At 41.8% G+C, this 12,681-nt stretch overlaps 1 protein-coding gene across 4 annotated transcripts; it reads left to right on the top strand.

Annotated features, from left to right (window-relative positions):
* Window positions 1–2,381: 2,381 nt before the first annotated feature.
* Window positions 2,382–11,833, top strand: Cabp5 (calcium binding protein 5). Of its 4 annotated transcripts, XM_085841035.1 has the most exons (7): window positions 2,394–2,444; window positions 2,661–2,663; window positions 4,765–4,795; window positions 5,295–5,438; window positions 7,348–7,457; window positions 9,427–9,574; window positions 11,808–11,833. In XM_085841035.1, the coding sequence occupies exons 1-7, from the start codon at window positions 2,394–2,396 to the stop codon at window positions 11,831–11,833; spliced, it is 513 nt and encodes a 170-aa protein (XP_085697161.1). The 4 variants fall into 4 exon arrangements, with proteins under 4 accessions (XP_085697160.1, XP_021023974.1, XP_085697159.1 ...); XM_085841034.1 differs by lacking the exon at window positions 2,661–2,663 and having other exon boundaries at window positions 2,382–2,444; window positions 4,768–4,795; XM_021168315.2 differs by lacking the exon at window positions 2,661–2,663 and having other exon boundaries at window positions 2,382–2,444.
* Window positions 11,834–12,681: the final 848 nt, after the last annotated feature.

Below are 12,681 nucleotides of genomic sequence, written 5' to 3'. Positions count from 1 at the left end.
GGAGGGAGGGAGGGAGGGAGAGAGAGAGAGAGAGAGAGAGAGAGAGAGAGAGAGAGAGAGAGAGAGAGAGAGAGAGAGAGAGAGAGAGAGAGAGAGAGAGAGAGAAAACGAACAGTTGGTGTGGTGGTTTGAATATTCTTGGCTTAGTGAGTGGCACTAGTAGGAATTATGGTCCCATTGGAGGCGATTTGACCTTGTTGGAGGAAGCATGTTATTGTGGGGTGAGCTTTGAGACCTTCATCCTAGGTACCTGAGGACAGTCTGCTCATGGATTCCTTTCTATGAAGATGTAGAACTCTCAGATCCTCCAGCAGCATGTCTGCCTGGATGCTGTCATGCCTCCGGCCATGCTGATAATGGATTGATCCTCTGAACCTGTAAGCTAGCCTCAATTAAATGTTCTTTGTAAGAGTTGCCTTGGTCTTGGTGTCTCTTTACAACAATGGAAACCCCAACTAAGACAGTGAGACAGTAAGCCAGACCCTGGGGAATGGTCAGGGTTATTATTTTGTAAGGTAAAACCTTTTGGGAGAACTAAGAGTGATTCCCATGAAAAAATGCCTTAATCCCTTACTAGAATATCGTCCATAATGACTTCCCATTGAGGACCAAGTTCCCAACTCATGAATTTTTGGGGCACATTGAAATCATGCCAAAACCATAATATCTTCTGAGCAATGCTGTATTTATGTAGGGAATCTCCTCACCTCATCTGATCTGGGAGCTCTGTTTTACATATCATATGACCCATACCCATCATGTATTAATATTCTCACCACTTCTTGACTTTGGTGCTAATAAGGCATCTCATCCTCCTTACATACCAAACTTTGCTCTTCCCACACAAGTATCCAGAAGGAGCAAAAGGGAGGAGATGAGCAGAGGATGAATAATTGCCATGGCTTCCATCCTATGCATATTCATGTATTAGCATCCAGTGTTATGTAGCAATTTGCTTCTGGAGAAGAGTAGGTTTATAAGTCTCAGGAAACTATTAAACCTATGAGCCTCAGGAAGCTCATGAAACTTACAAGACCAAGGCAGCTCAGGAAATTACATGATTCACAAGGGTTCCTCCCCAAAGTTATGTAAGTATTAAGCAATTTCTAGATGTCAGGGTACTCTTCAGGGGAACTGCCTGCAAGCTGTGTAGGGATTTTCAAATATACAGCATTCATGAGTCATTACCTATGATAGGCTTTTAGTGATGAGTCATAATCCATCACTCATATTCCTGTTGGCAACCTGAATGAACTCACTGGTTCACCTTATGTAGAATAAACATGTATTTATGTCTCCTTAGGAGGTCACATAACATCTGATATCTGATATCAAGTGGTTCCTTTTTATTTTTTATTCATTCTTTGGCAAGTTCCTACATGTATATAATGTATACTAAGCATATCCTCACTCACTTTCCTCTTCCTACTCATTCTTGACATCTCTCAATGCTTCAATTTCTACTTTCATATTTTCTCTCTCTGTGTATCTCTGTTTCTTTCTCTCAATCCACTGCTAACTAATCTTGTTCAATTGTTCTTGTTCAAATAACCATAGATGCAATGAGTGTCTGAGTGCAATGGCTGTGTCATGTTCAGAAGGCGATATTTCACAGCATGTTTTCCATATTTTGGTTCTTCCATTCTTCCACTCCCCTCCACTCCTTAATGTTTCCTGAGTCTTGAGGAAGGTGTTGATAGCAATGTCCCATTTAGTACTGGACACTCAACAAATACTTATACTCAGCACTTTGGCTGATTATTTCAGTATTGACAGCTACCTACTGTAGAGAGTCTTTTCTAGTCATTGTCAAAAGCAGAACTAATTTATAGGTATAAAAATAAGTATTTAGAAGGCAGTTTAGCAAATACCTATTTAGCAAAACAACAGTATGTAAGTTTCTCCAAGTGCCTGTGATCTTCTGGTATCAAGTATTGTTGCATCTTGTTCCTTTGGGCACATGACTGATGATCACATTCACCCTTTTAATCTTTCACTCACCAAAGGTCAGGCTTAGATGAGTGTTCAAAATGCTTGTTGGTACAGAAAATGATTGGAGGCCTTATCCTAATCCCTCTTTCAAAATGTACTATCCAATTCCATTCTGGGGATAAAAGAGTTTCAGAGGCCCACATTGGCTCTCCCTCCCATCTCACTCCAGCCATAAATGGGAGGTAGGAAGAGCTCTGATCCCTCCACTGTCTGAGTAGAATTTTCCATGAGCTGTCACAGATCTCTCACAGGGACTGAGGAAGAAGCTAAGAGAAACAGGAGGAGTTGGCAAAGGATTGAGACAATCCGGAAGCTGGGTTGCCTGCTGCAAGGAAGTAGGAAGGAGGGGCCATCTTGACATTAGAGCTTGGTGAACACTACCTGCTCCAATGCAGTTTCCCATGGGTCCTGCCTGCATCTTCTTGAGAAAAGGCATTGCTGAAAAGCAGCGGGTGAGGTGGGGATGGTACAGAGGATGGTAGGAAGATCAAGGGGATCTGGGGCATGGGGAAAAGAAGGGGTATGCAAATGCTGAGCAACAAGGGAAGCAGGTGGAGAGAGCACAAACTGAAGCTCAGGTAGCACTGTGTGGGCATAAGGGTCAGTGATCAGAAGTCAGAAGCAGAGGGGTATAGTGGAGTGAGACATAAAAGAGAGATGCTATGGAGCCAGTGTTGACAGCATCATTGTTTCATATGGGAAATCATATAATGATGATGGTGATGATGTTAATGGTAATGCTGCTTCTGCTGGTGGTGATGACAATGCTGGTGCTGAAGGTGGTGATGAGGATGGTGATGACAACGATGATAGTGATGGTGGTGCTGCTGCTTCTGATGATGATGATAATGGTGATGGTGGTGATGATGCTGATGATGGTATTAACAATAATAGCTATTGCTTATTAAGTCTTGCTGTTTGTCCAGTCTTGTGAAAAAGGCTTTACGTGCTTGATGGCATTCAGTCCTCAGAACAGCACATGAGGTTTGGTATAATTTCATTCCTATTTTACAAGGAAGTAAAATTGTAAACTGAGGCCATTAAGTTATGAAGTAGTTTGTTTTATGCTTGTACAGCCAACATGTCTCTCTCTCTCTCTCTCTTTCTATATCTGTTAATTTACTCATTTATTTACTTTTTCAGTCATGTTTGAGTCTCAGTAGCATATTCTTCATTGTAGGGCTTTAAAATTACCAGAGAGGGGAAAAAGAAAGGAGAGGTGAGAGGAATAAGGGGAAAAGATAGAAGGGAAGAGAAGAGGAGGGGACACAGATCAGAATGAGGCAAGGCATGGAAGGGAAAAATAGGGGAAGGAGGGAAGGGGAAGAGAGATGAGGGAAGGTAAGAGATTTCATGGTAAGAAAGAAGAGAGAAAATCCAAAGTGAGGTCTCCAAGAATAAGGTTGATAAGAAGTTAATTACCGGGCACTATGCCTGCTAACCAAGCATACCCTCAGGTGTACTCATGATTAGGGAACAATTACTAGCAATTCCTATATGTAAGACTAAGACTGAATATTCTATGAAAACCCCTCTGAGAATTGGTTTCACACAAGGAGAATCTCACCCCAGGAATGAGGATGGAGGTGCTAGAGTCAGTTGGATGTAGCAGAAAGAATTTGGCATAGCAGTCAGGAGTTCTACATCCTACTCTCAATCCTGTGTATGATCTTTGAGTGACTTCAAAGGAGTATGCATGTCATCAAAGCAGAAGAGGGTATTGTATTGGGGAAGAAATGGGACTGGAAAGAGTGGAACATGTACTGTATGTGGTGGTGCCAAAGTCAGCAAAGAACAATGATATAGGTGCGTGACAACATCATGATGCAAAACTGTTTTTTTTTTTTTTTTTGGTGATAAAACAAATTTAGTTTTAAGGGTTGAAGTGTCTGAGTATGTATCTTAGTTGGTAGAGTTTATCTAGCACATATAAGGCCCTAGATTCAATCTTCAGTACCATACAAAGTGGGTGTGGTGGGTTGTGTCTGTAGTTCTAGTGTCTGTCAGATGGAGGCAGGAGGATCAGAAGTTCTTTTTAGGTATTAGCCTGGCTACATGAAACTATCTCAATAAATAAGTAATAGAATAAATAAATAAGGGCCAATGAGATAGATCAGAAGGTAAAGGGACCTGTTGCTAAGTTTGATTACCTGAGTTCTATCTCTAGGTTTGTGGACAGAGAGAACCAATTGCCTCAAATTGTCCTCTGATTCCTCACAAGTACTTGGCGAGTACTTGCATTTCAAAACAATTAAACAAACAAACAAATAAATAAAAGGAAAATAGAACAACTTTATTTATCTCTCCCTTGAAAGGGGATATTCTATTTATGAGCTGTGTGACCTTTGGTGGGCTCATTAAATCTTTCTATTCTTTAGCTTCTCATGGGTGAGATAAGAACATTTGAGTCTGCCTCATTGATGTGGTTCTGAGGTATAAGTACAATGAAAGTACTCACACAGAGATCCCTCTGAACACAGTAGATGAGACATAATGTACTTTCTTTATCTGGGGAAGAACTTCTTATCCCAGGATGTTTGGGATAGAAAGTTGGAGATTAAGATGCAAAGGTGGGAGACAAGAAATGAGTGGGGATGGGAGAAAAGGGTCATTAGAGAAGAGCTGGGGATTGGAGTTATATTAGAGGGAGGAATATGAAAGTTAGAGGAAGACTGTGAAGGATCAGAAAGCTTGATGGAACAATGGGCTTTTTTGGGGAGGTGAGAATTGTATTTCTGACTCTTTCAATATCCTCTCCTGTGTTATTTTCAGGAGAGACCACTGGGACAGGATGAAATTGATGGTAATTCCTTTCTCAGATGCCCTTCCATGTAGTCACCTATTACTGCTCTCTTCTCCTGCATTTCTGTGTAAATTACCCCATGTAAAGAATGCTTTTCTCCTGTGTCCCTGATCAAATAAAATCTGCACAGCACATTTTGGATCATTTTAGGTTCTACTCCTTGAGTGTTGACAGGTGTCTGTCTCATTTGCATAAGTCACAGGGACTTGGAAATGATGCACATTTTAGAGTGATTAAAAAAGTTACCTTTTATGGGGGTTGTTTTTGAGATCCCTTTCAAGTTCACTCAAGAGTCTGAGAACTTCAGTGCTCTTAGGGTCATCTTCTTACTAACACATTTTTTTTTTTATATCCCTGCTTTAAAAAATGAACCATTTACTTCATTAAATGTATTCTTTGTAGAATCTCTAGCTGTGTCTCATTGATAGTTTCAAGGGATACCAGTCTTCCACAAAGACAATTTCAGGTTGCTCTAACATACTTCTCTCTTAACGTTTAGAGCTCCGGGAAGCATTTCTTGAATTTGACAAGGACCAAGATGGGTTCATCTCTTACAAGGATTTGGGCAATCTCATGAGAACGATGGGTTACATGCCTACAGAGATGGAGTTGACTGAGTTGGGCCAGCAAATCCGAATGAACCGTGAGGACATGGGGCAGGAGGCATCCCTGGAGTTGGGGACAGGGTGGGTGTAAGGAAGATGTTTAGGTTGAGAGTAGCACGTTAAATAGGAAGGTGGTTAAGGGGAAGAGCCATCTGCCAGAAAGCAGCTCAGGCTATACTTGAAGAAGATGCATTTGAAGTAGTTAGAAAGAGATGGGGCTAGATACTAGTTGCACCTTTTATTATTAAAAATGTTAAAGATTAAAAAATCATGTGTATCAACATTTTGCCTGCATGTATGTCTGTTCACCAAGCATGTGGCTGACATGATGCAGAAGCCAGATGAGAGTGTCAGGTCCCCTGGAACTGGGTTATAAACAGTCATGAGCTGCCACATGAGTTCTGGGTACTAAATCCAGGTCTTCTGCAGGAATAGGTAGTGAACTTAATACTGTATCTCTCCAGCTTCCCACTTTAAAATTTTAAATTTTAATTATTTTGTGTGTTGAGGGAGGATGGGGGTACATGTGAATGTCACAGTATTTGGGTGCTGATTGGAGAACAATTTCAAGGAGTTGGCTTTTTCCTTCCACCACATGGGTTCTGAGGCTCTAACCCAATGTCATCAAGTTGGGCAGGAAGTCCTTTTTACCTGCTAAGCCATCTACCTGGTCCATGAGTCCCACTTTCATTACTTACTTATTGTGGTCATTTTCAACAGTGGAATACTTCTGGAATATTCCTGGTTTTCAGTTTCCCCATCTATCAAGTAAAGACATGATTATGGCTTACTTATTCATTGTGTTGTGGAAAGGAAGGGATGCCACTGTGGGAAAGGTCATATTCCCCATTGTTCCTTACTGAATGCAAAATTTTATCGGTAGAGTTCATTGTAGTGGGGCTTGATGGATGTTGAACATGAACCTGGTCTTGGGACTAGTGCAACTCAGTAGCATTGCTCAGGAATACATCATTAAATGGAAATCAAAGTCAATTCTGTGATTGAAGCCATAATTAGGTTGGATCTTGGGCATGAATCTGAGTTAACAAGATTTCATTTCATTTCATAATAGTAGTTAAGTCTCTCTGCTGGTTTCATTATCTGCATGTTCAAGCAATTGCAACAGAAAATATTTAGAAAAGGAACTGTATCTACATTAAACACATAAGGACTTTCTACTTCTGTTTCTTAAATAATACAGCACAGCTTTTATTCACAGAACACCTCAGTATAGTAGATAATGGAAAATCTAGAGGTGACTAGAACATATGGGAGACTACAAGTGCAAGATACACACATTATGCCACCTATGACAGGAGCTTGGGCATTGATTTGCTTTGGTATGCTATGGATGTACTGGCACAAGTCTTCAATGGACACAAAGAGATGACTGTCACCATAACTGAAAGAGAGTGGTCCACATTTAAATCTTTATTTCTTCTATTGGTCTCTAGTTGGGGAAGTGTATAAGCTTTAAATCAATAAGATATTTGCTGAGTGGGTCTGGACAGATTACTCAGTGGTTAAGAGTGTACTGCTTTTACAAAGAACCTGAGTTTGGATCTCAGCATCCAGGTTGGGCACCTCTGTCATCTGTAACTCCATCTTCAGGAGAATCTGATGCCCTCTTCTGGCCTCTGAGGTAACTGCATTTATGTACGTACACAAACACACACACACACACACACACAAACAGAGAGAGTTTAAAATGAATAAAAATTAAAAGAGATTTTATGAAGGTCACCTAGTTATATGTATATCCTTTGTCTAATAAGTTCATATTGGAACAACCTGAGAACTTGACTTGGCTGGGTAGAGGTAGAAACTCAAAGAAAATCATTAGCATCCAGGAGACTGGGAACTGACATTTTTATGGCTTGAATGGGATAGTGGAGGGATGGAAACTCAATGCCTGTGGAATCATTGCTAACCATGATTCTTCTTCAGTTGGTGGCCGTGTAGACTTTGAAGACTTTGTGGAACTGATGACCCCCAAATTGCTTGCAGAGACAGCAGGGATGATTGGTGTCCAGGAGATGCGAGATGCCTTCAAGGAGGTGAGTTAATAACTCCATAATTCTGAGAGATGGGCAAGGGAGACACCATGGGGCTAATTTTATTAGTGTACAGAGTAGACTGTTCCTACCAAAAGCAACTAGTTGTGATTAGGTACAAGGAAGGAGAATAACATATTCCAAACATTTGGCAATATGTATTTATCTGATTTGACACTCACATACAATATTACGAATAAACACAATTCCTATCATACATATGAAGAAACTGAGGATCACAGATGAAATCCAATACCCTCTGTTTCCCCAGGTTGGGGCCTCTTGCTTCCTGCAATAGGAAGGAAGAATCTAAGAGTTTGATATTTTTAGGTGGGTGGAGCTGTTCTATGCAAGCACATTCTAGGACAGGGTATTCTAGGGCAGAGGTTCTATGATAGAAAAATATTTGTAGAAGTGAGCCAAGATCAAGTGATGGACATAACAAGAAACAGACAAGGTCACCAGGATGTGGGGGCAGGGTTCAGTGGTAGAGCCCCTGCCTAGAATCTCCCAGTGAGGGGCTGGTGGTGTGTCTCAGTGGTAAAGCATCTGCCTAGAATCCCCTAGTGAGGTGCTGGAGGTATAGCTCAGTGGTAGAGTCCCTGCCTAGAATCCCCCAGTGTGGGGCTGGGTGCTTGGTCCAGTGGCAGAGCTCCTGCACAGAACCTCCCAGTGAGGGGCTGGAGATGTGGCACAGTGGTAGAGCACTTGCCTAGAATCCCCCAGCAATGGCCTGGGGGTATGTGGTTTGGCACTAGAAAATTGCTTTAGGGTGTGCAAGGCCTTGGTCCCTCTTTAGCTTTCATTTCATATGGATTCTGCTACCCTTTTCCCCACTTTCCTCCTTCCTTAAAATATCTTCTTCCCCTCTTATTGTCTGCTTTCTAGTTTCATTTCTGAATCTGGTTTGTTTAACACAGTGATTTTCAGTACTGTCCATCTTACAAATGTCAAGAATAAATTTTACTTTGTGACCAACTAAAATCAGAAAGAAATTAAATATTTATGATAATTTAATACTTATAGTGACATGGGCTGATGACCCAAGTTCAGCCCTCAGGACTCATAGTGGGTCCTGTAAGTTGTTATCCTACCTTTACAGTGCATCATGGAATGTATGTGCCCACATGTGTACACACACATAAAGAAACAAATATGCAGATATTTGCACCCAACCAATGGACATAAGCTGCTGACCCCTGTGGTTGAATTAGGGAAAGGCTAATTAGGGAAAGGTTGAATTAGGAAGAAGCTGAGGAGGAGGGTGACCCTGTAGGAGTACCAGCAGTCTCAATTAACCCGGACCCCTGAGATCTCTTACACACTGGACCACCAACCAGGCAGCACAGACTAGCTAATATGAGGCTCCCAACACATATACAGCAGAGGACTGCTGAGTCTGGGTTCAGACAGAGAAGATGTACCTAATCCTCAAGAGACTAGAGTCCCAGGGAGTTTAGAGGTCTGGTTGGGTAGGTGTTGTGTACATCCTTGTGGAGACAGGGGGGTGGGGATATGTTGTGGAACAGTTGGAGGGTGGGATAGTGGGGGAAATAAAATCTAGAGTTTAAAATAAATAAATAAATAAATAAATGACAAAAACAAACAAGCAAGCAAATAAATGTAATAATTTATTTAAAGACATGGAAAGCAAACAAAAGCTCTTGGTCATGACAGATCTGTCACACTAGTGATGATGATTCCTTGAGTCTATGAATATGTCTAAACTCATCTAGTTGAATGTATTATACATATACATAGCTTTTTGTATATAAATTATACCACAATAAATATATTTAAAATAATGTAGGTGAAATTTTAAAAAATAATGGTGATGAGCCATCATTCCAGTAGGTGATATGTTCTAAGTGCTTAGCTTAGTTCTTGGACTCCATTGAGTGACTAGAACCTGGACTTTCCTCAAGGCCCCTCTCTTCAGTGAAGCTGATAGAGCCTCATTGTTTCTGTTTAGTTTGATACCAATGGAGATGGGGAGATCACACTGGCAGAACTGCAGCAGGCCATGCAGAGGCTGCTGGGGGAGAAGCTCACACCCCGGGAGATTGCTGAGGTGGTACAGGAGGCTGATATCAATGGAGATGGCACTGTTGACTTTGAAGGTAATACTTTGGGGAAGAAATCCAGGAATCTACACCTGTGACTTCTCTATATGGTTCTCCCTCCAGTTCATCCACTCTATAATCTTCTCCAAGTTCTCATTTGAAGGTGTGTTCTCATTTCATGTGTGTTGCTGTGATAAAGCAGCTCACTCATTGGTCTTTGCTCAGCTAGCTTTCTCATGTAGCCCAGAATCACTTGTCCAGGGAATGGTGCAGCCCAGAGTAGACTGGGGACTCCTGTACCAATTAGTAATGAAACAAAGACCCACAGCTATGCCCACAGGCCAATCTGATTCTGGTAGTTCTTCAGATGAGGTTTCCCCTTTCCAGACAACTCTAGGTTGTGTCAAGTTGATAGTAACTATGAACTAGTACCCTGTGGAATCACATTTGAGGGAGGCAAATTTAACCTTGGCTATATCAAGTTTAAATTGTGATATTCTCTGAATTAAAGTACTCAGCATCTAGTTATTGCCTTCAGGCTGGGTCAAAATCTATAGTCTGTTTTTCAAGTCCATGCCTATTTAGCCTACCCACTCTTATCTTTTGTAACCATGATGTGAATTGGTATGCTCTGGGGGAGCATGTTTCCTAGTCTGCATCCTTCAACTTCTCTTCCCTGTAACCTATGTCCTGCCCTCTTGTTGCACTTATAATACTTATGAATCCTTCAAGGAAACAAGCCAACCCTCTTTTGTCAAGAATCTCCCCTCTCCCTTGTCTGAATAAATTAAGCCTGATTGTGAACTTTACGGGACTTTGTTTTTTTCTATGGAACATACCTTGTGTTTGTTTCCATGCTGCAGGACAGATGAGTGTCTCTCTCCCACCTCTCTCTCTCTCTGGCATTGTGTGTGAGGTCAATGGACTGTGTGTGTGAGTGTGTGAAATGCACACTCACACAATTCAGAAAAGGGTATTTGGCATCCTGATCAACCACTTTCCACTTCATTCCACGGAGACAGGAGCTCTCTCTGAACTTGAAGCTGTGTTGGTAGTTTGCAAGCCCCAGCAATTGTCCTTGGAAACCTCCAACAAAACTATGGTTACGGGTTCACAATGGGATTTTTATGTCTGTACCAGGGATGCAAGGCAAGCTCCTCCTGCTTTTGCAGGAAACACTGATCCAGCTCCCCAGTCATTTTGAGTGGAGTTCGGAAATCATATCTGCTCTACAGGTCCCCAAATGGAAACTTAGTAAATGTGGTGGGTACCTGCTGGATCTTAACAGTCTCAGATATACCATGTGCATCAGTGAAAGTGGGGACAAATGGAGATGAGGCTATCAGACAGAGTTAAGCCAACTATAATCAAGGGAAGTATAGGATGACCTCAAAACACAGTGGGGCCAGCAAGTTCATCTGGAATTAAGCCTAAACAAAGCAAGGGGCGATCTGTTCCTGCAGGGTTTTTTATTTACTGTCCACTTGATCTCAAACAGGCCAGTTTCTCTTACTAGGCTTTTATTTTTGTAGCATGGCACTCTTCCAGGAACACTGAAAGATAGAACAAAGGCTAGAAATATAACTCTGTAGGTAAAAGCATTTGCTGCCCAAGTATGAGAACCTGAGTTTGGATGCCTAGTACCCAGGGCCCTGTGCCTGTAACTGGTGGTAGATAGGGCTAGAGAGTAGAGGTTCACTGAAGTTCCTCGGCCACCAGCCTAACAAAAAATTGGTGAGAAGAGTCTGGAGAGATGGATCAGTGGTTCAGAGTGTTGGCTGCTCTTCTAGAGGTCACATCACCCACAGAGTTTCACAACTCCAATTTCAGGAGATCCAAGATCCTGTTTTGCTCTTACTGGGAATGTACATGGTACACATGTATACATGCATGCAAAATACAGACACACATTAAAACAACATCAACATCAGCAACAACTAGTAAAGCCCCAGGTGCAGTGAGAGACCCATTTTCAAAGGAATAAAATAAGGAGGATTACAGAAGGACACGGGGCATCCTCCTGTGCCCTCTACATGCATGCACAGGTGCATGTGCATCTGTATATACATTCATATAACATACATACACACTCATATACACAATGAAATCAAGTACTAATAATTTCTGTTTATAAGCTCTTAGTATTTTATGAACACTATGTCATAGAGAGTTCAATGACTAATGTCATTGCCTGCAACATAGGAGAAGCTCCCCAAAGTAGCTCCAGGTGCCTTACAGAGGAGCCTCACAGGAGTTTTTGTTTTTTGTTTTCCTTTCTTTCTTTCTTCAGAGTTTGTGAAGATGATGTCTCGTTGAAGAGGTAATAGAAGCTCCAGGCACATGCTGCCTTGTCAACATGGCTGAGCACTTGCAGAGCACTGGATACCCAGAATACCTTAAAGGATGGAGGTTGGGAGTAGGCTTGCCCCAGTATGGAGTGGGGTGCAACTGCAAACAGTTGCTTTGCTTCTTGGGAGCAGGGACATACATAGAAGCAAGTTTAGAAGGAAGACTCTATGTATATAAATCTGAATTATACTAGGATCTAGTGCCACTCAAGCATGCCAGAAGCTATGGCATCATTTCCTAATCTCTTTCCCACCACGTTCTCCTTCCATGACTCCCTTGGTTAAAAGATGGCATGGAACTTTTTCACAGTCCAAAGGAAAGAAAAGAAAGCCTTTCAAAAAGTTACACACATAGCTTATCTTTCCCCTGACTACTCTAAAAACGACGCCATTTCCTTCTCTTGGTAAGAGAGTGTCCCACTAGTCACAGGGTTATAATGAAAATCCTAATAAGTATCAGTTTAGAAATGTCTCAGGATGAGGCATTCACAGTTGTGTTTTTCCAGTTCCTCAGAAGCAGAGTCTGTTACTCCCCCTGTAAACATCCATGTCCCTGCCCTAGTGTGAGATAACCCTGGAGGAACTGAGCTAAACTGCAAATCTGGATTATAAAGGTTTAGTGCAAGCTGATCCCTGCGAATATTTAATCCCCTGCAAAATCAAAGAGAGAGAGAGAGAGAGAGAGAGAGAGAGAGAGAGAGAGAGAGAGAGAGAGAGAGAGAGAATTCCCCAAATCCCTAGCCCAAGCCAAGTGACTGCAACATCCTTCCTGGAAGCCCTCTGCTGCTGTGTTGATTTATCCCTGGCTTCTCCAGG

This window comes from Mus caroli, unplaced genomic scaffold (genome assembly GCF_978045245.1).
Source record: "Mus caroli unplaced genomic scaffold, Mus_caroli_1 scaffold_8, whole genome shotgun sequence".
Lineage (NCBI taxonomy): Eukaryota > Metazoa > Chordata > Mammalia > Rodentia > Muridae > Mus > Mus caroli.
Note: the sequence above shows the minus strand (reverse complement) of the source record. Positions and strands in the feature narration are given on the sequence as shown.

What these genes read in the sequence shown, in the direction of transcription:
- Cabp5 (XM_085841033.1), top strand. Translation starts at nt 2,382, where the DNA reads ATGCAGTTTCCCATGGGTCCTGCCTGCATCTTCTTGAGAAAAGGCATT. An exon ending in GGGACAGGATGAAATTGATG is followed by an intron (nt 4,796 to 5,294) that starts GTAATTCCTTTC and finishes CTTAACGTTTAG; the next exon opens with AGCTCCGGGAAGCATTTCTT. An exon ending in TGCGAGATGCCTTCAAGGAG is followed by an intron (nt 7,458 to 9,426) that starts GTGAGTTAATAA and finishes GTTTCTGTTTAG; the next exon opens with TTTGATACCAATGGAGATGG.